Source organism: Gymnodraco acuticeps, unplaced genomic scaffold, assembly GCF_902827175.1.
Source record: "Gymnodraco acuticeps unplaced genomic scaffold, fGymAcu1.1, whole genome shotgun sequence".
Lineage (NCBI taxonomy): Eukaryota > Metazoa > Chordata > Actinopteri > Perciformes > Bathydraconidae > Gymnodraco > Gymnodraco acuticeps.
In genome coordinates, this window is record NW_022990459.1 from 169,666 (window position 1) to 197,556 (window position 27,891).

At 42.6% G+C, this 27,891-nt stretch overlaps 1 protein-coding gene across 1 annotated transcript in view; it reads right to left on the bottom strand.

The window, feature by feature from the left end:
• Positions 1-5,636, bottom strand: part of sema3c (sema domain, immunoglobulin domain (Ig), short basic domain, secreted, (semaphorin) 3C) — a 39,522-nt gene extending 33,886 nt beyond the window's left edge. Inside the window, exons 1-2 of the mRNA XM_034225860.1 lie at positions 5,456-5,636; positions 1,442-1,615 (exon numbers count right to left, since the gene is read on the bottom strand). Coding sequence (XP_034081751.1) covers positions 1,442-1,571 — 130 coding nt within the window. The 5' untranslated portion in view covers positions 1,572-1,615; positions 5,456-5,636. The remainder of the gene's footprint in view (positions 1-1,441; positions 1,616-5,455) is intronic.
• Between the last annotated feature and the right edge of the window lie 22,255 nt (positions 5,637-27,891).

The window sequence follows — 27,891 nt, forward strand, 5'->3', positions numbered from 1 at the left end:
CTCACCCCCTTCGAACTTTCCCCTGCTGCCAAGATGGAGTTATGAGCCTCATCTTCCTTAGCTCAAAATTATTTCTCACTTAAAAACAAAGGTGAATCTACTCGAGGCAGGTCTGGTGTTTTAAGCTCAGGTGCTAAATCAAAGCTGGAATGTAAATTCACACCTAAAGTTGGCCGTTTAGCCAACATACAACCTCCTCTTTCCTCATAAATTCACCTGGATGTATCCCAATTGCATAGCGAAACACACGTTTTCTCCTCATACAGATAAACACTCATTAAGAATAAAGTCCAGAGCCTCTTTAAAGAATAAGTGCACTGCGAACTCTCCATTTATGGTGCTCCCTGCGGCAAATACAACTACAGTGACTAATACAAATCGCTGAGAGGGAATCGAGCGATGCAGGATTATAGAGATTGGCTCATTTTCAGCAAATACACCTCTGACCTTTTAAGCTGGCTATTTGAAAACACTGGAGGAGTGTGGAGTGAGTGAATGTGCCTTGAGTGGGCAAAACCAGAATGTGATGGTGAGGTTTACCCCCCGTTTTCTATAAGGGCTGGTTCTGAAACAATAATCAGAGACAGCTCAAAAGGAAAGAAAGACACATATAAGAATGAAAGTGAAAGATGTAATATAAAGAATGAGACCACATTTGGGAAAATACGTGGCACAAGTAAGGCAAATTTAGTCTGAGACAAAAGAAAAGAAAAACACATCTGTTCTAGCTTCACACTTTAATGCTTTATTAACCGTGCAGAAACCTTGCTGACGGACAGCCTCAGCTGCTCTGTGCAGCCTAATCCGCAGCGAGAGGTAGTGAAAGGTGATCAAACGTCTCCTTCAGCCCCTGCACACTATCCAGCCACAGTGAAAAGGTTAGTGCACCTCTCATAGCTCGGGGGCATGAGTGATTGGTCAGCTCATCCACACTGACTCACTCACGCAAGCATGAACACACACAAACTAAACCTGTCTACCTCTACAATGCACTCTGATTTCAAGGGAGCATCAATAATTCATAAAATAATCTATGTCAAAGAAATTAAATAAAACAAGAGATGCAATTCCAGGGGCAGCAATGCCCACAGGCCTGCAGTGTGATTAAAGTTTAACTACGAACAGAATCATGCTGTGTCTGACAAGCAGTGCCATCTCCTGCAGAACTGACACAAAGCGGGACAATAGATGGACAAGGATTGACCAGTATTGGAGCTTCAAGGCTCTGTGATTGAAACAATATCAAAGATTAAATCTGATCTAAAGCAGCAGTTGCATAAGATCTGCAGAGTCTAGGTAAACCATACACTACAGCCCCAAGCTAGCCTTGATTGTCAAACATTTGTTTAGCATTAGCGCACTGAACACATGGCCACAGTGTAAAGTCATTACATCTGTAGAAAAAAACCACAACAAGTTGATTTACATTCATGCTTGTTACCTTCAAAGGAGAGGAAGACTCTTGGCAGCGGCTGGGGGAGGCTGGAGATCCCCGTGGAGAGGAGGGAGAGAGCCAGGAGCGCCATAGCTAACACCAGAGGTGGCCTGGCCAACCCCTCCGGCCTGCTCATGACTGCACCGCTCAGGAACCCAACCAGTTACCACCTCCTGTTGGCTTGAGAGAGAGAACAACATATTTTTAGTTGTCTTATTTTTGAGAATCTGAAATATGACCACTGAAACATAATCCTTATTATCTTTAACTTTTGTGCCTTTGGCTCTACTGCATCTTATCTATCAATGCTAAAGCTAACTTAGTGTATTTGTATTTCAAACAATTGCCTATTAACACATCAGGCCGATGCAACTGAACACTAGCATTCATTTGTGAATCTTCTACTATTTTCCTGATTGAATTATCAGCTAAATTCACCACCATGCTCACCAGCTAGCTACTAACTAGCGTAACAGGCTAACCCCGCTAGAACTACAAATAGAACTGAGAAACAGGAGATCATTTGTGTGTAGGCTACTCATTTTTAGGAGCATTGTCTAACTTTGCTAATAACAAACTGGACAAGTGAAGTATTAAATGCATGCTAAAAGTTTATATTAATATTAACATTTATCAGGATTTGGAAAAAGTTGGATCGGTGCCATCCAATGGTTGCATTTCAAAAGTGTTTAAAAGTTGCTAAATTACTTTTAATAGTTATAGAACTCCATTTTTACTTTGGTAGCCTTAATTTTACACAAGGAATTATAAACTCTTTAAATTAATTACAAATATTCTATTACCGAATACAATTTTCACAGCTTTCATCTTGTGTTGTCTGATCTAAAAAGGGACCAATCAATGCTTGACTGGATGCAGTAGGCTAGTTTTCAAAATAACACAAATAATATTTACAGTTAAATGATCAGTCTTATAGGTCTACAAATGTAAGTGCAGTACAAACTACACTATGAAGACATGGATGATAGCACAACATGTCAGCTAAATACCATCACTTACTATATCCTTGCAGATGTATGTCTCTTAAATATGGATGAGTTAAATCTGCACCAAAGAGCAACAGGAGAAACGCTCTCCTTAGCCTTTTCCATAACAGGACAAGAGCAGCTGAATTATAGATAGAAGCAGGCACTGTACTGCCTGCGGGACACTAACTCCTGTAATGCAAAACTCCACTGTTACAAAAAGAATTGGCCGTTTTAACCACCTAACGCACTACCTGTGTGCAAAAAACCCGCAATGCACTGGATAAAGAGAAATGTCCATTTCACATGTACAAAGTAAACACAAGAGAGGCAGATTCCTGCTCTCATTGCTTATAGATGCACAATGAAAAATTGATGTCCAGCAGATAGAAAAGCTGCATCATTGCTATGCACATTTCCGTTTGGGGTGTAGTGTACAAATAGGCTGAGATATGGGTGTGTGAGGTGGAGTGAAGCGTGACTGATGTGTAGCCGAGGTGGAATTCTTCAGTTCAGGTGCAGAAGGATAACAGATGGGAAGCTGCAGAGGAATGAGAGCACTTTGGCTGCAGAGAAGAGAAATAAAACAGCATGGGGCTTATTCAGACAGCCCAGACCGCTCAACTGCAGCTCCTCTGCTGCGGCAGCTTCCACACACACCCTCCCCCAGAGCCTGCGTCAGCTTGGGTGTCTCCCAACAACTTTAGCCTCAGGGCGGATGGCTCTCTGACCCCGTGCCGGGGCTCGACCCTTGTCCTGCTCTGGCTTCTGTCACCATTTTTTAAAAGGGATTAGTTCATTTAAGCCATTTGAGATAAGTAAAAGTCAAGCCTCAATAAGTGATAATAAGCTTATAAAGTCAACATGGAAATTACATTTTCCTTTTAAAGCTGTGGCAAAATTCTTTGAATGTATAATTTAATTTTCAAAGTTTGTAGCCATACAAGACCCTCAGGACTCAGTATTAACCAGCTCTTGCAGCAGGCAAGTCTCAAGTATTCTTTTTTGTGATTTAATTCAAAAGTTTGAAGTCAACACCTTTGTGAATAGGGAGCAATAACACAAATTATTTGACTGCAAATGTCTGAGGATTATCTAAAGCTATGGGGACCTTAGTTTTAGGAAAGAATGGCGTGTGATCCACAAACAAAATGATTTGTTTTATTAAGGTCGGGGCAGAAATGTCAGCCAACAGTGTGCCAAAACCTAGAAGCAGGATAAATAGCCCAGTTTCCTAGAAATGATGCACATATTTATTATTCTGCACATGTGTGGCACATCTGACTTTCTTGCAGGAGACCAATTAACAAAAGCCTTTTTATTAGTCCACATTGTTTTCCCTACCATAAACCTAGTATTTTTATCATTTCAATCATAAAACCATAGTTTAATGTCATAACCATGACTTACTATATAGTCCCTTAATCTGTTTGCATGTTATTGATTAAAACGAGAATAAAACAAAACAACAATTGACATAGAAATACAGAATTGTTGAGTGCTGAGATTCTTGTGTGGTGTTAGGGTTGAGTTACTACCAAACTTTTTCTTGTTATAATGAATCGGCCCACTGCTTCCCCTCTCTGCGTTCTCAGAGAGATGGGCGATCTCTGGGTGAGAGGTCTGGCGTGAAAACCTCTCACAGCTGCTAAACTCATCGTCAGGGGAGTAGTCTCCTTCTGAGTGTCCTGTGACATCCCAACAGCTCAGGTTTAGTCACTTCCTTTGCTTCTACCTTTGATGCTCCCCACTGATATGAATGAGCTCACTACCAGCCTCCCTGGAACTTGTAAAGCACCATGACGCTCGCCTAGATGGGTCTCCCAATAAAAAGTGCATTAGTGTTTGTTGCCATGAACAAAAATAATAAATACTTCAATTAATTATGTCGAGCTCTTCAAATTCGAGAGACTCCAGTGGAGTGTCTGCCAGGAATCTCTGCGACGGCAATTACATGTCTCCACAAAAGGAGGTCAGCCTCAGTGAGTGGAGTTATATTTCCAGTGGGATGTAATGATAATTGAGTTTATTGTGCGTTCCTTGGCTGACAGCCTAATGAATTTTCCATCACAGTATTTCAGAGACACTGCTCAAAAACTAATATTGATGGAAGTAGAAAACTGCGTAGCTGAACAAGCAAATACTACTTGTTTCTTTCCAAACTGGGTCTGTGATTGTTTGGCTTCCATCTGGTCCTGGTAATATTTTAAACACATGAACAGTATTTAACCAAAAGAAGATGAGTCAGAGAGTCCTTCCATCTGGATTTACATTTGAGATGATGTAGTATCTTGATCTGGGAAGAATTTAAAATGGTAAACAACTTGCAAGTTACCCCGTGTGTCCCGGCTCTAACAGGACAGTGTGTGTTCCTACACACCCTGTCACTCAGTTGTCAGTGGCTCTGTTACAAACACATGCTCCTTAACACACACGACAAGCAGACGCCGCTCTGAACAGCAAAATGTGTGTATTTCAAGTATTAAAACTTCAGGAGTACTAGTTTAATGACATGTGAAAGCAGCATTCAGACACTTTGATTCAGGACAACCCTGTTCACACATTTAGGTAGAAGAGAATGGTTCATTAAAAAGCTTATTAATTAATCATTTAAGCTTTTGGTTGAATAAAGTTATAAAAAAATACTAACATCACAATATAAAACAGTTTTTTAAATGTTTAATTAGCTTCACGGTAATACAGAAACTGCTACAAAGTCATGACTCATATTTTGGAAATGCATACTGTATCAAAAATAGACAGTACACCCAAGACATGTGGGTTACACACAGCATGCCAACGTAATCTGAAGCAGCAACTTTATTTGTAAAATGAAAAGGGAAATTAGATTGTAGAGTCAGTTTACGTTTAGCTTTTCTCACTGGTGGAACTCTGCACCTGTTATTCTGCTGCCCACCACCTCCACTCTGCATCCGCTGTGAGATCTGCTCCACTACAATGTGGTGCAGTACAGCAGGTAGACCCTCTACCTACAGACACAGGATCCAGATTAGTCCCTGGTCCATGAACTCACCTTTTAGGAGCTTCCTCCAGTGCTGGTCCCACTTGGAAAAGCCAGGTACTCAACCAGGTTTTGTTATCCCGCTTAAACCACCTTGTTTCCAGTTTCCAGCAGTGACACCAAAGAGGAAAAATGCTGCTATTCCATCCAAGTGCTCACAGAGCAGGCTTGACTGAAAGAGCACAGGAGAGAAGAGGAGAGAGGGAGGAGAGCGAAAAGACAGAGAGGGCTGGTGTCCTATTACACACTCTCCACTGAAGTCCCCCTCCCCCTTCCCCTCCTCCTCCTCACCCCTCCCTTCTACAGTCTTTCCCCTTACTTACCTCTGTTAACTAGACAGCAAACTTTAACATGTACAGCCCAACACATAGGACTCTCACAGACAGGTGATAAGGACAAGTACAGACATATAACATGGAAACTGCTTTACTCTGAAATTTGTTCCGCCATGATATGACTTATAAAAACAGACTTTTCCATTTGTTTCCATTTTCAGCCAAATATTACGTAGCTGACCATCAGTATTTCCTAAATAATAACCCAGCTTGTAAGTATTACATTGAGTAACAAGGACATTATAACTCAGACATTGACTCAGCGAAACAAGACTAAAAGTACTGTGAAGCTGTTCTTTGTCACAGTGGTGCTTTGAGCTTAATTGTTAACATGTTAACAAGCCCACAATGGCAATGCTAATATGCTTATATGTTTAGCTGTAGGTTTGTAGTATTACAATATACCAGGGTAATCCTCATGATATTATTGTCACTGCCGAAATAATTACAGAAGCTCCGCTATCTATGATGCTCTATCCATGGGATGAAGATGGCTACTACAAGTGGTGGGGATAACGTACTAAAAAAGGAAAAAACACCTTTACCCTCTTTGCTTTTGTAGTTGTAATAACACTAAATGGAAAATTCCCCAAGTTTCTAATCATATGACATGATTTTAGAAACTCTGTAACCTGCTTTTCATCTCTGCTAAGGGCTAGCGGCTACATTAGTTGCTACTAGCGCTGACCTAAATATCTGAGGTTGGGTAATAAAGAGCCAGGAAGTGATAAAAATAAGAATGTGTGGAATAAAAAAAAGACATTTCTCTATAGGAGTTCAATGCTACATTGATGTTGTAGCCGTGTGTTAGATGCTAACATATACCCTAATAGCACTAAACGCAGGCTGAGGCTGAAGGGAATTTAATATATTTCTAACATTAATGTCTGGTACGTAATTTGGACAATCCATCACACTAGATTTCAATTGGATATCTAATTGGATCAAAGCGGGTAAACCAGTCAAATGGTAGACACTCTGTGAGCCTAGAGTGGTTAAAAACAGTCAACTTTATTTCTCTTTTCTTTGCTCATTGCATGCTATCTTAACATGTCCTTACCATTCTGTATATTAAATGTTATTCATTTTTTAGAAATGTTTTTCTACAGAATAACTGGATTTCATTAATATCATAGATGGTGAAGTGAAGTACAGAAATTGGACATTCCTTCATCCTCTTGTGGGTCCCGACAATAAAAAAAGACTGAGGGTATTGTATTTGGTGAGAGTTGCACGCTAACCACGAATTGTAGAGCACAAATAACTTGCAACTACTAGGCACCACAATCATTTTTCAATGGGCTCATTGGGGAGAGCTTGCTCAGCATAGGGATTAAAAGGGCTTTGTCGGTCTCAAACATGCCCCAAAGCTGCATTAACACAAACCGATTCTTGCTTCAACACAAGTCCAAAACCAGTGGATGTCAGGAGTCTAGAAGGACTTGGATGTTGTTAACCACCAGGAACACAAGTATCGGATTTAACTATTTCCCTACGGAGAGCTCCTGAGAGAAAACTATGAATGGATGTATTTGTGTTACTCCTGAGTGTCATATTCACTGCATTACAGGTAGGATGTGAAGAATTTTACACTTAAGCACTTTGAGGTGGAAATACAGCTTTTGCTAAAATCACAGCTCAGAAAAGAAAGAGAGAGTGTGAGGCAGGTCTCAGATGAAAGCGTCTGACAAGCAGAGAAAGTGAAATGGGGGGAGGAAAGAGGGGATTGCTGGTGGCTGAGACAGGAGGAAATAATTACCTTTCTCCCTGACAATGGAGCATGATTTACACCTCACCAATTAAAGTGTCAGGATAACCCACTAGGGCAATGAAGGGTTTTAATTTGTCCCCGACGCAGGCTCGTCATTGGTGGAAAAAAGAATAGAAAGTGTCTGATGAGAGAGAAATAGAGATCCGGCATACCTAAACTGCCCAGACGACAGAGCTTCAGCAGTTAGTTAGTTAGTTAATGAGTGTGATGAGCCAAAGAACATTACCACGTGACAACACATAGATGTCCGACGTTGTTACAGCAAAGTATGTCTTACAGTAAGGGATCATAAATCCTCAAAATAGATGTCTGGCAGAATGGTTTATTCCAAAATGATGTTGGTCTCAGTCCGGTCACGCAACATCTCTCTTTCACTATAGTTGCAGGTGGCAAGGGTTATGCGCTGGTGAGTGCTGCGCATCCGATGCTCTTCTCACGCTTGATATTGTGGCCACGCACACACAACCTGTCCCTTGTTAGCACTGCAGATGTCACGCATTTGTCACACTGGCGTTAAATACGCAGGCCAGGGTCAGGGGAGGCCCTCTTGTGATGATCACCATGTCACATGTCACATGTCACATGCACATGTATGCACTTGGTAAGATCAAAGGCCGAACTGCAGCATGCTAATATACTATCACCAATGCGGTAATCTTTTATTATGGTTTACTTCTTACATTTCTTTTATGGGTTTGCTCTTTCCTCTTTGAGAATCATGATCAACTGAAAACAGGAAATCCATTTATTTCCTGTAAAGCTGAACAACCAGGACATTTCACAACACTGCCAGTGTTATTCTGTGGTTTGCATGTTTTCTGACTTTCCAATGACTGGTTTCTTCTTTCTTAATAGTTTTCCAAGGTTGAAGAGAAAAAGATCATGGGGTGGGGAGGCAACTAACAGTTTTCTTTTACTGCTATAAAGTGTCAGAAAATAGTAATACAACAATCTCAACAAGCACAAGATAGATATATTAGAATGATATAAAACAGTGGCAAGTCTTCACATATTTGAGAAACTCGACCCAGTGAATGTTGCCGTTTTCCTTCTTAAATCAAAAGTCCATTCTCGGAGTTGACAGGGTATACGACAGAATTCACTGGACTGTGCAACACTTCAAATCTATAACCTATTAAACTTGCAAAGCGAGGAGCCATTCCAGTCAATGTAATACAGCATAATACATCCCAATTAGCTGGTTGAAGAAAGCTTAATGATTATTAAAACATCAAGGAGACAGGCTGCTTGTCATTTCCCAGCCTGATGCGTGATTGAACCTTAAACTGATTTGTTCGCGGCACATATCTTTCCTAGAAATAAAACCAGATAATTCCCATAAGGGCAGCTGATCCGATTGTACATATGTTCATTCCATCTGTGCAGCCAGTCATACTTGTGGCTGACACTTCTGTGAGCCCATGAAAGTGTAGGAAAACAAAAGGCAGAGATGTGAATAATGGATTGCTAATTAGCTGCTAGGCACCAAAGGAAAGATCTGATTATGCTAAACAGAAATAGGCAGTGCCCTTCACCTTTAGCAGCATACTCTGGGAGATTAATTGAGAGGTTTAGCCACCCTTGCAAAAAAGAGGTGGGGAATTCTGCCAGAGTCACGCTCCGTGTCAAAATAGCTTGAGAGAAATCTCCATGCAGCTCTTTCTCAGTGTCTAAAGTCATCAGCTGGAGTCCATACAATACTGTACTGTGTGCTGATAGTCTACAACGCTTTCCACTCTAAAATGGGGAGTGATGGGGCTGAAAAATGTAATGGCGTGTGAGAGGGTCATTCCATAATGGGAAGACAAAGGCGGTGCAGAATCTCACGCCGAAAACAAAAGATCCTGCATAAACTGGCACAGAGCGGAGGGAGGAATAGGAAAAGGTGAAAAGGAGAGAACAGACAACGCTGGTGATTAATTACAGAAAGGAAATAATGAGTGATCTCACTAAAGCGATTCATTTGTCCACTTACTTTTGTTCCACTGAAACACAACCAGACCCACATTATAGTTCTTTTGGGTTTGGATCTAAACCCACTTTTTATGGATGTAAGTTAGCATTTCTGAGTGGCTTGGCGTACCAAGAACAGTTGTCACTTAAAGAGCTGCGGCTTTTAAAATGTTCAATCTTACTATACTCATACACGGTACGAAGAAAAGGCAACAACTTCAAGACAAAGTAGAGACTCTCCCAACTTCAGATAGAAATTGCTTCTCAAACAGCAGCTATTTATCCCCTTTGGTCAAAACCACCCACATAACGCAGGTGAGACTTAATTAAAGCTGCCAAGTCAACAACATAACATTCAGTTAAAAGCTACTTTTTCTAAGAGAGTATTCCACTGCTTTCTTCCTCCCTTGGTCCCACTTGGTACAGTCCAAAATGCCTGGACCATCAGGGAAAATTGACACACCTGGCAGAGAACATTAATGAAAGCACCATCGAGATCAAAACGGCTGAAATCTATATTGTATGAATGTCATTTTTGCATGTATAAAATGCAACTGCAGATGCAAGACTGCTTGCACGATCGTACTCCTTTAGACTGGAGAAGAATCAGTTAATGTGTTCTTAATATAATTTAATATAAGTGAAGAAAATCGTTTTTTTAAACCAACAAATATTTTCTGATGCAACCCTAGTTAAACAGAACAAACTGTGCCACCCTTGTCCAGCACAAAGGGAGAGCTTACTTCGGAGAGATTGTATATTAAAAATGTTAACCACAAAATCGAGAGACGTTGTTAAAAAAAATGTCCCCGTTTTACCTGACTAACTACAGTACAGATGATCTCTGACGTGCGTCTCCTCTCCCATCACTTTTCATCATTTGCTGTCCTCCACGCTTCCATCTCGATGGGTGGGGGACATAATAAATCTAATTAAAGTTCTCTACTGAAAAATGTACTTGCACAGGGGAACTAATGGAATCTGGTTATGATTTATCCCACTTCCTTTCTAAGTTCTATACTGCATGTGAGACTGAGCTCCACACTTAGATTTTAATAGAAATAACGCCATCCACAAGTACATTAGTCTGTCCAATAAACCTAATCAACTGAGACGTAAAACAGCCACTGTTACACAAGTTGTGGTTTACAGAAGCAGCTTTACAAGCTTGTTTAATTTATGTGCTGTTTACTGGTTTATTAGCAATTTGCCAGATTACAAAATCACTATTACAGCAGAGCAGTGTTCTGTGTTGATCATTTTTGAATTAGTGCTTCGGATTTCCTGATGAAAGACATTGTGATTGTCTTCAAGGATTAGCTAAATGACTTCCTAAAGATTACATCCAACCTCTTGAATTTAGGTTTAGGCTTCGGTTTCCCCTCAAGTGGCAGGGACGTTTTTTAAACCTTGTAATGACAAATCCAATGCTGGTTCTGGGAATACTTGGCTCTTAGTCTGGGATGATCACTTTGGGATTAGACACGATGAGACAACGGGCTCCAGAGACTCAGATTTTTGGATCGAGTTGATGAATTGGGCGAGTGACAGCTGTTGGGAGGAGAGTCCTGGAAGCAGATCCTGGAATAATGGACTTTCTGGAGGGAGGAGAGGTTGTATGAATGATGTTTTTGGAAAGCTGTTGGCCACCGAGCTGGACCGCAGTGTTGGGGATTCCACACTGGAAGTAAGTGGTGGCCAGATACATTGCTTGTTTGGAAAGCTGACAGTGTTAGCGACAACTGATGTGGATAAATAACTGATATATGTGTAAAGAGCCAGCGGTGTTGCCCCGATAACTTGGAAGCAGATTTGTCTACAGAGTGTAATGGAAATTGTGTTTGAACTACAGGGCAAGTAGGAAAGCTGAGACAATGCCAGTGAGGTCCAGATTTTCACTCGAAGAAGGTTATGCCAACAAATCTTGAAAGACAGAATCATACTTGGCCTATGTTCCAGAAGATGCCATAATTAATAATAATACATTTGATTTGTCAAGCACTTTATCAGGTGCACAAAGATGCTTTACAGATGTGAAAAATAAAATAAAAAGTAAAATTGAAATCTAGCAATAATAAGTGGCTGGTCATTAGGAACCCCTGCCTCCTACAAAATAAAGTTCCTATAAATTAAATTATATTCACAATTGGTTAATAAAGTTTAGCCCCTAACCCTAATTAAACTAAAGAAAAAAATGGGGTTTAGGGTTGGGTTTAGACAAAACATCGTTGGGCTACAGATAAGCACATGTTGAGTTACTGATGAATATTTAAAAAGAAAGTTAAAGTTGACTTTTGAATTCACACAGAATAAGAACAGCAGTTACCCGACTGAAAGACCTGTGTGTGCTTGATCCATCTGGACTTTCATGAAGTTTGATTAGAAGTGTATTTGTTATACGTACAGAAAAAACATGTTTCCCTGGAAATGACAGAGCTGATTTGTATAGGGATGTCATTTGAGGAAGTCACAAGAGGACAGTTTGGAGTTGTGGGGAAGAGGAAGGGAAACACAGTTTAGATGGATGGAATTATATTGAGGTCAGAACAGTTTAATAGAGGGAGTAGTCGGTCATGGAGCCAGCTCTTGGGGTTCCTGATAGAAGAAGTCAGGTTCTAGTAGAATAAGAAGTTATCAAACAAATCAGAAGTGTTATTGCTAGAAAAAGAGGAAGCAGCTGAGCTCTGTGTTTAGGGCGCCCACAGAGTTTGCTGGAAACGAATCATCTGTGTAGAAAAGAGGCAGGTACTGTATACCAGAGATGGAGTACTCGAGTCCTGGACTCGGGTCGGACTCGAGTGCCAATTTTCGGGACTCGTAACTCGACTCGGACTCACGCACTGATTGACGCGACTCGGACTCGTGAATTCTCGCGTATGCTGACTTGGACTCGGACTCGTGAATTCCCCCCCCCCCCCACGATGACTCGGACTCGACTTGTACATTGACGCTCTGACTTGGACTCGAGCAAGTTTTCTCTGGAGTCTGTCCTCTATCCTGGCATGTGCACCTGTGAGGCGAGTTCACGGACTGGGCCCCGCTATTCAATCTAGACTATGTCTAGAGACACACCCCGCATTGTGTTGTATGCTTTCACACATTCTGCTTCCACATTGGAAAAGAGCAGCGCAAAATGCTCGTTACGTGGAAACAATATTGAAGAGAAGGCTCCGTAACACATTTCCCTAAGGATCGAGTTCAGACATATAGGCTGTCTTGAACAGTGAACACTATCATCAGAGTAACGTGATCTAATCAATAAATAAAGATTCAGCCGATAACACATGGCTACTTAACATGCAGAATGACGTCATTTTGCAACCGATTTAACCGGTAAAAGTTCCTTCAAAATAAGAGTCCCGATCTTATTACTATCAAAATAAAAGTGCAAAACGAAAACTTAACCATAGGAAAATATTGACATACAAATATAATCACTTCTCTAAAGGTAACTCATTTTAAATATAGTTAGACATATTAAAGGTAATTTACAATAATAATAATATTAGTAATAAGCTTTATATTTGTATAGCACTTATTACAAGAATTGTAGCCAAACTCGCTTCACAGCAGTTCAATAGACAGATTAGTATAACATGACAGGATAAAAGCAATGTAGAGGAGCAGCTAAATGTCAACACATATATCCACTGAGATTAATACATGAAGACATGTGACTCGGACTTGACTTGGACTCTTCTTAGGTGACTCGGACTTGGACTCGGACTCGAACACAGGTAATGATGACTCGGACTCGACTCGGACACTCCTTGGGTGACTCGGACTTGGACTCGACTACGACTCTCCCTTGGTGACTCGGACTCGAAGAGTGGTGACTCGAGAGTGACTTGGAGACTTGACTACAACACTGCTGTATACTGTAGGTATGAAGATCACTCGCCCCAATTGGAACACCTGGTCCATCCAGATTGAACACATGGTGATAGATAGTGGGGGCTTTGCGAATTTATTCAGCAGTGAGTAAGACGTTTAAATCAAAAAATAAGTTTCAGAATCAGCAAAATAGGTCCAGCCGCTATGTGATAAGTTTGGTTACTGTTTGCAGATTTTTATCTTCCTCATTAAAACGTAAAGAAAATATTATTATAGGTGGTTCTGTGTTTGTTTTTACCTTGTTAAAAGTATATTACAGTTTTTCCAAATCTATGTACTCATTACATTCTCCTTATCCCTCAAAGCTCCTCATAGTGCAAGACTGTTATTCCCGCAGTGCAAACACATATCCACTCAGCAGACGCTATTGGCTACATTTATTTTGATGATGAGCATACCACAGAGACAAAAAAAAGACAGAGCTGCAAAGGAAAGTAAATCATGCTAAAACAAAACCCTTTCACCCTTCCTGTTACATTCTTATTCACTACAGAGAAAATCAATTTTAGTCCTGTCAGCCACAGCTCATTAATCTGGTTACCGTGCCTTCTGCTGCATTTTTATTGAATTTAATTTCCCTGAATTGTGACTGGTCATTTAAAAAAGGAGTGCCATTAGACAAACAACTGCAAATTTTTTAGGATGCAAAAACTGTCTGCCTTATGTCTTGAACTCAAGCACAATGTATATCAGAAAACACCAAGTAACTTCTAAGATAGTGCTTGGAAACATTATAATGATACATCTGGTTATAGACTAACATGTACATAACTCTTTGACCCTCCCAAGAAATAGCTTTGAGCTAAATCAGCTGATAAGAAAAACAACTTTTCCTATCAGTTGATTTCCCTTTCTCTTGTGTCAGGAACATGTTGGTTTAACCTCGAGTTAAACTCTCAGATCATCAGCGTGGTTGATTTGCTCCAACTTTGATAAGATCTTCAGTGATTACTTTGACAGAAAACACCATCACTGATTGATACTGATTAGATACTACAGATCAATCGCCCGGAGACAATCCTCAAAAGGAAAGTAAAAGTGTGTTGCAACAAGCACATTCCTCCCCAGGACCATTCATCACAATTTATGCGACTGAAGCGAGTACTTTAGGATGGAGACAAGAGATAAAAGCATGTTTGTTTTATCTACATCTGAATTCCTGTAATTTGACTGTCACTGTGGATCACTGCTGTGACTTCAGATCTCCATGGCGCTCCCCAACAGGAATTCCAATCAGTCGGAGAGGTGATTCTCCTCAGGGATCTCTCAATCGGAGGTCACTAAATAGCTGCCATTTTGTCCAATACGGTTGATGGCAATATATATTCTGTACGCGTTCCTAGCTTTTAAGGAGATCATGTCCGCATCAATATGGAGGGTCATGATTGTCCGATTGAGCCTTCATTGAAGGTCAGGGGTCACCTGTCTATCCCGGCCCTGATGTCAATCACAAGCTGACCTCTGTGACCGGGTCGAGAAATGTAGAAGATGCAGATTTTCTGCTGTCGCTGTAACTCTTTTCACTAGTCAAAACACGGTGACTGTTAATAGTGGGAATGCTTTTAATTAAAAAGGGCTATGAGAGCATTAAGAGGAATAAAGAGGCCAAGTGCTCCGTCAGTTTCACACATGGTAAATCCAAGAACCTTTAAAAAGTACTCAAGTTAAGAATCATTGCATTCCTATGACATTTACCAGGTTTTCACCCAAATGTAGCGCAGATTTTTTTGGAAAATTGGCAAATTCGATAAGATCTGTGTTTAGCGATGAGAATATTTGTCTCTTTAACTGAGTAGAAGCTCCAGTCGAAATTAAAGTCATATGCTTTATACACGTCAAGAGTTTTCCACTGACTGTTTTCAGTGCACATTTTTAGGTATATGCCAACTTTTCGCCACTACTGGCTTATTCTTATGTACATATAGACAAACCCAGGTTTCTAGCAAGAAGACATAAACTCCATTTCACTCTTAGTTCACATTATCACATGCACAATACTGTCAAATATTAGGCTGAAAACATGTGCAATGACATCCTGGAAAAGTTCAGTTATTACAATTACACACTTCTATAACTAATAAACAACGTTAGACTATTTAAACACCACAGCTTTTTCATTGTTTGAATCAAAATGGCCAACATAAATGCTTTTAACATAACTTCCCTCCTAAACTCAGTGTTTCTGTTCTGTGACCAGCACTATGAGAGCATGTGGAAGTCTTGCATTACAAAATGTGATGTATACACAGAGTATCAAGCTAGAGGAAGCAAGCATCGTCCGTCTTAGAAAATGTAAACACCTGAAGTTTCCCAAACGCACCCTTACTAACCATGTTAAACACCCGCAGACAGCTAAATGGGACACTTTGCAACACTCATGGCATTGTTTAAATTGTAAAGATAGATGGATATCTCATTAAGATTCTCTTGGAGTCCAAAGGGTGAGGCTTGAAACTGGCTAAATGCTAAGGATATACAACTTCATTAGGCAGAGAGCCAGGGCCTCTATAGAAGCACAACTGCCATCAATGTCTATACATCAGCAGATTGTCCTGATTCACAGAAGCCACAGCCCCCCCAACACTACCTGCATTATGAACAGATGTGCCAGGAGCTGCAGCCCTGATCAAGCGACGCATGACGAATGGCTGAATTTCACCAAAGGCCAAGGGTCCAAGTCGTATCCCTTACCCGACCCTGGCATTAGACACAGATGCATGATGTCAGTTTCGCATGTGTTGGGACTGGAAGGTGACTGCAGACCCCTTTGACACGCCTTAGACTTCCCCACAGAGCCGCAATCCCCGCAACCACTCACCATGAACCCTCAGTTCCCAGATACCCACCTTCAAATTATCCATCCCAGAGGCGCTGCACACTTTTCTTCCATTCACCTTCACCCGCCATTCCCCCTCCTCCAACCAGCCCCAAGACGCCCACCAAAGCCAGTCACCTGTGGAAGGAAGCCCATATAACAAGTTCAAATTAAGTCACAGCTTGTAGGTCATAGTTTCAGTATGTCCTGGCCTCCTGGTGCACAGCAGCTTCTTTTTTAATTTATTGAACACTACACAGACCCTCCACACATTCCCAAAAAAAGTACAGCTGCACTTTTGTCCTTTCGCCAGGAACATTTGCCCTTCTTTCCACAGCAGAATGGAAGAACTAATATACAAGCTGTTGTGCTACAGTTTTAAGAACGAATAGAAGGCATTTTCGCATTCAGCAGATGTTAAATTTAACTTTGCATTATCTGTATCATAAAAGCTGATTTCATGCAGCTGTTCCTACCCGGGAAAACAGCACAAGGCTCCACTCTGAACGCAATGTGTTGCCAGAGATACAGACTTTCGGAATATTGTGGCTTGTTTTTCACTTGATTACAACATCAGGTATTTGCTTTTGCGCTCCATTAGTCTCAAATGTATACCAACACACGACGTTGTTGAATTCTTACAATGCATCATTTAAATTGCTTTCAACAGCTTTTTAATCGTGTTTCCAGTTTAAAAAAATAAAAGTGATTATTAACGTCATAATGTTTGCCATGACTTTAATTGAAGACCTTTAGTTTTTTTAACAGTTTCAGCATGGATGACTTACATCCCCATGAAGTTTAAACAAAAGGCCCATTTATCAGATTAGAGTGCCTGATGGCAGCAGCAGGGAGGGTATATTGGCCCTGTGTCACCCATCACTTATACATTGGGGCTTGTGTAAACTTCCTGCGGTTTTATATGCTTCCTGAGATCAGGGGTCAACTGACGAGCATGACCAATCACAAGATAAATCAACATCCAGAAGCTTTTCGTCATCGGCATACTAGAATTCGATAAGCCTTAATTCATTAAAAAAGAGCTTCTATTGGCCCTGTGGTTACTCATTTTGATGGACGATGTTTTTAACAGTGAGCTTACGTAAACACTCTGTAGACACTGCATTAGCTAAAAGTGCTGAAACACTTGCCGGAGTTACATCACTCTCCATTTCAGAATTGTAATGGAAGGCAGTCCAACCAATCCAGGCATGCCAGCAGGTGATAGCAGGTTTAAATCCAGAAGATATTACATTAATAAAACAGAAACAGGTCAGATACAAATGGCTGTGAGACACATGAACACAGAGCAAGATAGTACAGAAAGAAATTAACGCAACTGGGCCGGTATATTTACTGAAAGGTTGACAAGGGAATGAGATGCAGGTGTGCAGGTGGGCGGGGCTAATGAGGAAGAGTTGGAACAGGTGGGTGGGGCATCAGGAAAGCATCTGGTGGATGAATGGAAAATGGCAACAATGAATGGTCCAGGTAGAGTCAGTGGGACACACCATCACTTGATAAACTGATACAAAGTACGCCTCTGATTTTGACACTCCAATGACTTTTAAACCTTATCAAAATAATAAAAACATTTTAAATCCAGTGAACTATCTCAACATCTATTCGAAAAAATATAAATGCAGACATTCATGGTTTCCAGATGATGTACTCTTATGATTAAGGGGATCTCTTCACTGTTTATCTAACACCATGTTCAGGTCAGGTAGTAATGTTGTTTGTGACCAAATAGCTGCAAAGATACTGGAAATTATATTCAGCCTCCATTGCACCTATTTACCACCCAGTATCCTGTGTCTCAGCATCAAGCATATAGAGATGACAAATGTTCTACTTCCTGGTCATCAGCATGTTAGGGTACTATCATTACTATTTTGCTCAGAGAATCAAAGAAATGCATCCAAGTAGTACGGCAACAAGAGTTCCTAGCATTGGCTGTAGACTAGTCTTGGGGATAGCAGTTACTTGGTTCAAAATATGTGTTTGAACTCTAACAACTTCCTAAAGTTATAATGCTGCAGTTGTCTCATCTGCCATGTTAGCAAACATTCATTATATTCCTTATTTTCTAATTAAGCTGGACGGATATAAACAAAGCAACAAGAACATAGTCCTGTAGGACGCTGACATGCTTTATTATCATGGCGTGTTGCTTCGGCACCCATTATTTATGTATGCTTGCATTTCAATCTAGAGGCCTCTAAAGATCAAGCCAGGTAAACCCTGAGTGACACACTGATGGAGGCTCGGACAGTTGAATCAATATAGTGAAGATTAGAAGTAACACGGTGTCATCTGAAATACTGCTACCTGTAATTATCAAGCTTTGCCTGTTGTATGCTATACAGCTTTCCTCTGTATATTTTCTGGTTCTTTTTTAAGATGCCATATCCAACAATACGTTCTGCAGTAGAATATATTTCCTCTGCCAGAGTGTGCTACAGCCTGAAGACAATGCAGCATTTTAGCAGTCGAGTAAAACGCTTTTAAATCCAATTTTCCATTTAACTTATCAGTTCTGATTTGAATCACTTATGCTGCTGAGTGTAATACCTTCTAAGCTCGAAACTGGAATCATATAGAGGAGATTCTATTATAGAAGGAGGATATGGCTATGACTTAATTCTCTTGTGGGGGGCTGTTTGCTGTTATCCCTGCTCTTAAGGAAAGGGCTCATTACGGCCAACAGTAAGGGAATCTTAAGGATTATAACCATATGTGAAGAAGAAGCAACATTAAGTTATAATATGGAGCTTGGAGGATATTCTAAAAATTGGAAGAAACCAACTCATCATCTATTAACCGTCTTTCAGCTCTATTTGTTGCATTCCAATGGGAGACCAATCACTCATGTATGGAAATAACTCCTGAGTCGTAGTTCTGACCAGCCCCTCCCCCTCTCTATATCACTATGGGTTGTTTGTTTCGCCACAAAACAATTCAATTACAATGAGCCCTGCAACTGGTTACTCCCCCTTTTCTATATTACTTTGCGCGATTACCCCCTGCAGATTTCTCAGCATTCAAACAGGAACCACTTCATGTCCGGATCAATAATCAAACCCAGTGAATACAGACCAAATTAAAGCCCACCCGACCCCCCCCAGGAGTTGCTTACACTCAAAGTAAATGAGGAGGAGGGTAGCAGCGAGCCGTATAGAGCCAACCTGTTTAATTAGTTTGACCCTATGAGTGTCATGGGACTGTCTCCACAGAAAGTAGATGAATAGTGCTAATTAGCTGAGTGGGCGATCGGGAATACTCACAGGTAATTCCGTTCAAGGTTCGGATTGATTGGGTCAGCATTAACCTGTGGACTCGTTTACCCAGAGGACTGCGGGGCGGACATCTTTGTCTCAGTTCCAGATTGAGTTCGACGTCCATCTGCCGCGAGAGAGTCAATCACTTCAGCAGGAAAAAGGTCACTTTGTAGTAATCACAGTCTTAACTAAGAGCCAAAGGTGTGTTTTGACTCAGAGTTTAAAGTGAAGAAAAAAGGGAAGAAAGTAGGGGGAGGGACATACAGAGAAAAAACATCAAAAGTAAGGTTAAGGTTAAAGTTAAGGAGCATTTCAAAGTGACTTTGCTGTTGGATTTAACTGGCCTTAAAAGGCAATTTACCTTGTATGCATTCTGTTGAAGTTGAAAGCTGCCTGACACAAATGTTTTGACATATGCCAGTAGGACAGCTTTGATAAATGAGACTCCATTAACTTATTGACATTTAGCACTAAAACATATTAAATAACAGCTTTATATTATTAACTTTGTATGAATATAATGTGTACCATGCTGGTAAAAGACAATTATCATATGGACTCTCACACAAATACTGTTTATTCCTACAAGTATATATTTGGGAAAGCAATAACACAACAGCAACATTACAAAAATAAGGCAAATTCCCTTTGTTTGTACCAAAAAGCTGTTCAAAAGAATCATTGTTTGCCAAGCTCAAACAGCAATGCAGAAAGCTTTTGTTCGAAGCTTGAAGTACATTTACAAGGTCGACAGTAGTATTAGAAGTAGTAGTATCAGGGTGTGCAGGAAAAAGATACAAGGCAGACTTGAAGCAAAATGTTGTTCCAAAAGAAGTAGCAGTTCAGTACATTTCATGTTTCTGTTAACGCTGAGAATGACCAGCGTTGCAGTGGCAGTATAAAGGAATCAGAATACAACCAATCTGGGTATTTATGAAGTTACACTGTCAGATTCTATAACATTGACTTACTAAATTGATTGTTGTATTATTTTATGGAGATATTTGTTTTAGCCAAAGACCTGCACCATCAATCTACATACGTTTGAATTGGCAGATAAGAATTTATTGCATATTCCAGCATACATTGATGTTGGCATACTAGGCCAGCCATGCAGATTATTTAGAGCTCATTGAAAAGAATATAAATGAACTACATTCTTTATGAGGTCAATGCTGAAAACAAACCATCCAATGTTAATTATTCACTCAGCTAACATAAGCAGTTCTAGTTTTGTTTGATTTTATGCAAAGTATTCATGGTCAGGGAAACACAGAGGAGAAGGAATGTGCTGTATTTCACGTGTTCGCGACTCAGCAGAATCTTAACATCCTGCTTTGTGACTTTGCACAACCCTGGCACCGCGGCGAGACAAGGATTTCCTGGGTAAAGTGGGCTGGATTTCATAGGAGGGCAGACTACAACGCTTAAGGAATGTGTTCATATATGCTGGTATTTTGAAAGGAATGCCCACGAGCTACACATACCTCATTAAACACTAATTATAGATTCTTATGGAAGAATGGTTCACCTGTTCACTCGCTGTGACACTGAGTTTTAAAGTTCAGGACATTTGGAAAAGGGGTTTAAATGAACCTTCAGGGCGATAGTCTGTCTGCTGTGAATGCTGTCCAACTTCCAAACTGAATGCATCTGCAGAGCCGATTTCTGTCTACATCCACATCTGTTTCTTCAAATTGGACTGATGTAAATCGCAACTGGAGTCCAATGAATCATTGTTGTCTTTGTTTCCTATCAGTTGGTCCTCGTAAACATGTTTCCTCTCTGTGGAGGAAAACAAAGCTGAGGGAGTGGTGGAAGTGGTGTCATGAATTGAAAGTGTAAGGTCAGGGTGAGTACAAGGACATTGTGCCAGTATTACACCTCAAGAGTGTATACAGATGATATACAAATCAGACAGAGAAATGAGCGCGTGAGCAAAGTGCGAGTTAACGTTTGGTATATGACTCCCAGGGGCCCTGTACACTTCTTCACACTCCACACATAATGAGGCAGGCAGGAGGCCTCTGGTGGTTTGGCCACACACACACACACACACACACACACACACACACACACACACACACACACACACACACACACACACACACACACACACACACACACACACACACACACACACACACACACACACACACACACACACACACACACACACACACACAACACACACACACACACACACATTTCACGCTTTTGAGAAACAAACACTACTATTCCCCGTTCTGACTTTTCGTTTCCTGGGCGTGTTTATGCCAAAACACAACGTCCACTAGAAACAAACCAAGATGGCTGAAGTAAAAACAAAGCTGGCAGGGAGCTTAACCTCAAAGTCACTTAATGGTTATTTTTTCTCTAAACAGAGAAATGCCCTAGACAAAGTTGCTGCGTAGAGTTAGATTAATTTAGAGTCAAGAGTTTGAGTCCGGGCCACCTGCTGCCGCTGCACCATTACCATTAATCACAGAATTCAACAAAAGTGAGTCTGAGTGTCAACAAACAATTTAAAGTGGAAATCAAATGTTTCACTGTGTTTACATAATGAAGTGCAACTCAACTTTTCCTGCCCTGGCTGTTTACTCATCACTCATACAAGCAGGTGTGGGGTCCACGGAGTCTTGCCAGGATCTATCATTGGCCCATAGTTTATTCAAAAATCTTTGAGGGATTACTTTGCAAATGTGTCTATCTTTATAAGAAGAGCTGTGGCTTTATCTGCAGCCTATAATCCTGCATAACAGGATGCAAGAAAACTTTATATGAACGTTTTTATTAAAAGCATGCCTGCTAGTGAGGTCTAACATCAAGAATTAATTATGAGTAATAAGTGAAAAAATGGCTTAGCCTCTTAAGCCCTGAGCCTGTTTTTCAGGTTTCAGGCTCGAAAATGCCACTAACACAACAAAGACTATATCTTCACTTCTAAAAGGGGTACATTAATAATCTTTTCTCTCAAAGCAATGTTACATCTGTGAGTTGGATGTAGACGTGTCAGAATCAATATAGATGTTTTTATTTTAAAGTAAATTCAGATGGAACACAGTAAAAACATGTAAATTCTAATGTCCGCCTAAAAAAAAAACATTACTTATAGTGAAAATCAGTGGTGTAGTGGGGATTTTTTTTACTGGGGGGACGCTATTTTAATTAGGTAATCCCAAACAATGCCACACAAGTGCGCACGTGCGAAGTGCACTCACAACACGGGCAGACAGGCCCAAAGAAACTACCGGCATGCTTAGTCCTATAGTTGCTGTACTGCAAAAAGTAGACGGCGCTGCGCTCAACACACACACAGACTCAAAAAATCATGGACACACTGGCATATCTCTGAAGAACCAGCACCTTACCGTGGTAGAGAGGTTTGTGTGCCCTGATGAACCTGGGGGCTGTGTTGTCTGGAACCTTGTGTTCCTGGTAGGGTCTCCCATGGCAAATTGGTCTCAGGCAAGGGGCCAGACTAAGATTGGTTCAAAAGACCTCATGAAAGAACAACAAAGAAGTGAGGATACCCGGCCCGGAGGAAGCCCGGGGTCCCCTTCTGGAGCCAGGCCCAGAAGGAGGACTCGTCGGCGAGCGTCTGGTGGCCGGGCTTGCCACGGAGCCCGGCCGGGCCCGGCCCGAAAAGGCAACGTGGGCAACACCTCCGCTTCTCCGTCCCGCGGGCCCACCACCTACGGGAAACATCGATGGGGTCGGGTGCGCTGCCAGAAGGGTGGCAGTGAAAGCGGAGGGTCTCGACGGACCAGACCCGGGCGACAGAAGCTGGCTTTGGGGATGTGGAACGTCACCTCTCTGGGGGGGAAGGAGCCGGAGCTTGTGCGGGAGGTGGAGCGTTACCAGTTGGATCTGGTTGGGCTCACCTCTACGCACAGCGTCGGCTCTGGAACCTTACTTCTGGATAGGGGTTGGACTCTATTCTTCTCCGGAGTTGCTCAAGGTGTGAGGCGCCGGGCGGGTGTGGGGATACTCACAAGTCCCCGGTTAGGTGCTTCGTTGTTGGAGTTTACCCCAGTGGACGAGAGGGTCGCCTCCCTACGCCTGCGGGTTATGGGGGGGAAAACTCTGACTGTTGTGTGTGCTTATGCACCCAACAGCAGTTCAGAGTATACGGCCTTCTTGGAGACCCTGGAAAGAGTCCTGTATGGGGCTCCTGAAGGGGACTCTTTAATCTTGCTGGGAGACTTCAACGCACATGTGGGCAATGATGGAGACACTTGGAGGGGCGTGATTGGGAGGAACGGCCCCCCTGATCTGAACCGGAGTGGTGGTTTGTTACTGGACTTCTGTGCTAGTCATGGATTGGCCATAACAAACACCATGTTCGAACATAAGGATGCTCATAAGTGTACGTGGTACCAGAGCACCCTAGGCAGAAGGTCCATGATCGATTTCGTTATCGTATCATCGGACCTGAGGCCGTATGTTTTGGACACTCGGGTAAAGAGAGGGGCGGAGTTGTCAACTGATCACCATCTGGTGGTGAGTTGGGTCGAGTGGCCGGGGAAGCCTCTGGATAGACCTGGTAAGCCCAAACGTGTAGTTCGGGTGAACTGGGAACGTCTGGAGGAGGCCCAAGTTCAGGAGGCCTTCAACTCACACCTCCGGCGGAGCTTTTCGGGCATTCCTGTGGAGGTTGGGGACATTGAACCAGAGTGGTCGGTGTTCAAAGCCTCTATTGCCGAAGCCGCGGCGGGGAGCTGTGGTCTCAAGGTCCTAGGTGCCTCAAGGGGCGGTAACCCTCGAACCTCCTGGTGGACACCGGTGGTCAGGGAAGCCGTCCGACTGAAGAAGGAGGCCTTCAGGGATTTGTTATCCCGGGGGACTCCCGAGGCAGTTGCAAGGTACCGACAGGCCCGAAGGGCAGCAGCCTCATCCGTGGCCGAGGCAAAGCAGCGGGTGTGGGAGAAGTTCGGAGAAGACATGGAGAAGGACTTTCGGGCGGCACCAAAGTTGTTCTGGAAAACTGTCCGACACCTCAGGAGGGGGAAGCAGGGAACCATCCAAGCTGTGTACAGTAAGGATGGGACGTTGTTGACCTCAACTGATGGAGTGTTAGGGCGTTGGAAGGAACACTTTGAGGAACTCCTGAACCCGACAACTCCGCCCTCTATGTTAGAGGCAGAGCTGGAGTATGACGGGGGATCAACACCAATCTCCCGGGGGGAGGTCACTGAGGTCGTCAAACAACTCCACAGTGGCAAAGCCCCGGGGGTGGATGAGATCCGCCCGGAAATGCTGAAGGCTCTGGGTGTTGAGGGACTGTCATGGTTGACACGTCTCATCAACGTTGCGTGGAAGTCGGAAACAGTACCGAAGGAGCGGCAGACCGGGGTGGTGGTCCCCCTTTTTAAAAAGGGGGATCAGAGGGTGTGTGCCAATTACAGAGGCATCACACTACTCAGCCTCCCCGGGAAAGTTTACTCTAAGGTACTCGAAAGGAGGGTCAGGCCGATTGTCGAACCTCAGATTGAGGAGGAACAATGCGGATTCCGTCCTGGTCGTGGAACGACGGATCAGCTTTTTACTCTCGCAAGGATCCTGGAGGGGGCCTGGGAATACGCTTATCCGGTCTACATGTGTTTTGTAGACTTGGAGAAGGCGTATGACCGAGTTCCCAGGGAGTTACTGTGGGAGGTGCTGCGGGAGTATGGGGTGAGGGGGTCTCTACTCAGGGCCATCCAATCTCTGTACTCCCAAAGCGAGAGCTGTGTCCGGGTCCTCGGCAGTAAGTCGGACCCATTTCCGGTGAGGGTTGGCCTCCGCCAGGGCTGCGCTTTGTCACCAATCCTGTTTGTAATATACATGGATCGGATTTCGAGGCGTAGTCATGGGGGAGGGGGTCTGCAGTTCGGTGGACTAAGGATTGCACCACTGCTTTTTGCAGATGATGTGGTTCTAATGGCTTCATCGGTATGCGACCTTCAGCACTCACTGGATCGGTTCGCAACCGAGTGTGAAGCGGCTGGGATGAGGATCAGCACCTCCAAATCTGAGGCCATGGTTCTCAGCAGGAAACCGATGGACTGTCCACTTCAAGTAGGGAATGAGTCCTTACCCCAAGTGAAGGAGTTCAAGTATCTCGGGGTCTTGTTCTCGAGTGAGGGAACAATGGAGCGTGAGATGGGCCGGAGAATCGGAGCAGCGGGAGCGGTACTGCAGTCGCTTTACCGCACCGTTGTGACGAAAAGGGAGCTGAGCCAGAAGGCAAAGCTCTCTGTCTACCGGGCCATTTTCGTTCCTACCCTCACCTATGGTCATGAAGGATGGGTCATGACCGAAAGAACGAGATCGCGGATACAAGCGGCCGAGATGGGTTTTCTCCGCAGGGTGGCTGGTGTCTCCCTTAGGGATAAGGTGAGAAGTTCGGTCATCAGGGAGGGACTCGGAGTTGAGCCGCTCCTCCTTCGCGTCGAAAGGAGCCAGTTGAGGTGGTTCGGGCACCTAGTTAGGATGCCACCTGGGCGCCTCCCTAGGGAGGTGTTCCAGGCACGTCCAGCTGGGAAGAGACCAAGGGGTAGACCTAGGACCAGGTGGAGGGATTATATCTCTTTGCTGGCCTGGGAGCGCCTTGGGATCCCCCAGTCAGAGCTGGTTGATGTCGCCAGGGAAAAGAAAGTTTGGGGCTCTCTGCTGGAACTGCTACCCCCGCGACCCGACCACGGATAAGCGGAAGAAGATGGATGGATGGATGGACTGGCATATAAATTACATAAACAATTTATAGGCCTAAATTGCATAAACTACAGTATTGCAACTAGCAGACGATGATCTGGACTTGAAATTATTCTGATTAAGCCTACATTGCAAATAAGCAGACAGCGCTGCTTTTCTCACACACACACACACATACACACACACACACACACACACACACACACACACACACACACACACACACACCTTGCGTTTTGAAGACTGATAAATCCGAAATGGATGAACAAACTTTGCAGCCCAGTTTCCCAGCTTTGCAGTGTATCCACGGGTAGCCTCTTGTTTCCTCCGCCACATCTCCTCCGTCCATACCTCTGGGAAAGGTGAGCTTGAGCTAGCCAGCGGAACGTTGCTAGCGCAGCTAACGTTGACGTTAGTGCTAGCATTATCCACGTCTTTAGGCGGCTCTTCTGGTGATGTAGGCCTATACTAGTAGCAACTTCACTTGTAGCTTCGGTGCTGCTAGCCTCTTTCTTCTTGTGAATTATATTCTTTTTAGAAAATAAGTCAAGTAAAAAATGTTTGCCTGCCATTATAGAGCTTTTTCGTTAGCATTCTTGAGGAAAAGAGCTACCGCAAAATCGGCGGGCAGTGAGCTGGCTCGCCGTGGGTGTGTCAGTGACACACCCCCAGCTCGCCGCGGGGTCATGAGCGTGATGATGAATCATAATTCTTTAAGGAAATCGTTTTTATTTTGTATTATAATTACTGTGAAATATATTATGTTTTTGTCATTATTACAACAAATACACACTTGCAACTGAGAACACTGGCAATGATTTTATATTTATTAGACTATTAAAAAAAAGATTGTGCTCCAAATAAGTGGGGGTACGGCGTACCCCCGCGTCCAACGCCCACTACACCACTGGTGAAAATCACCCTTGAATGATGGGCTAGTAGACTAAAAGTTTTAGGAATCCAAACTATAACATATAATAAGTACCCTGTATCAAGATTGATGCAAAACAAGTGACATTTGACCTTTTTAGAGAGGTTTAGAAAAATAAAGTCCAAGCGGACTCACCTCTGGGTAATTTGGGAACCATCAGTTCCATTTGAACTTTTTCACTGTAAAAATCATTTTATTACTTTGAATTATCACTATAGGTATTCATTCCATCCAAATACAACTGTTGTGAAAAAATAAAAATAAAATAAAACATAGAGCGAAAAATGCTAACCTATTACTGCACCGAAAATCACTCCTAGCTCCCTTATTACTTATCCTAGCTGCACATCCAACACATTGTTTATGATCGTAAAGACACAGAATCTAACGGTGCCCACCTCAACACTGAAAGATACAAACTCGCGACGTTAATAAACAAAAACGTACATCAAAACAAATGGCGCTAGCGCTAATGCGTTAGGCTAACATGGCTTACCTTCCTCTTTGTGTGGTCTAAACTGGTCTTCAATTACATTAAAACGATAAAAACGATGATGTCGTTAATCCATAGGTTAATATCCAATGTGGCTGTGTCCCCTTTGAAATGTTCTGATAATCTATAAGCAATAAAACTGCAATTCCGTTATCTGCTGTCTGCTCCGTGCTCAGAGCGGGTCCTGCTGCAATTCCTGCTTCCTTACGTAGTAAACAATAAGTAAAGTCTCCTGCGTAATGTACTTAAGCTGGCTGGCATTCTTTATACTTTACGCAG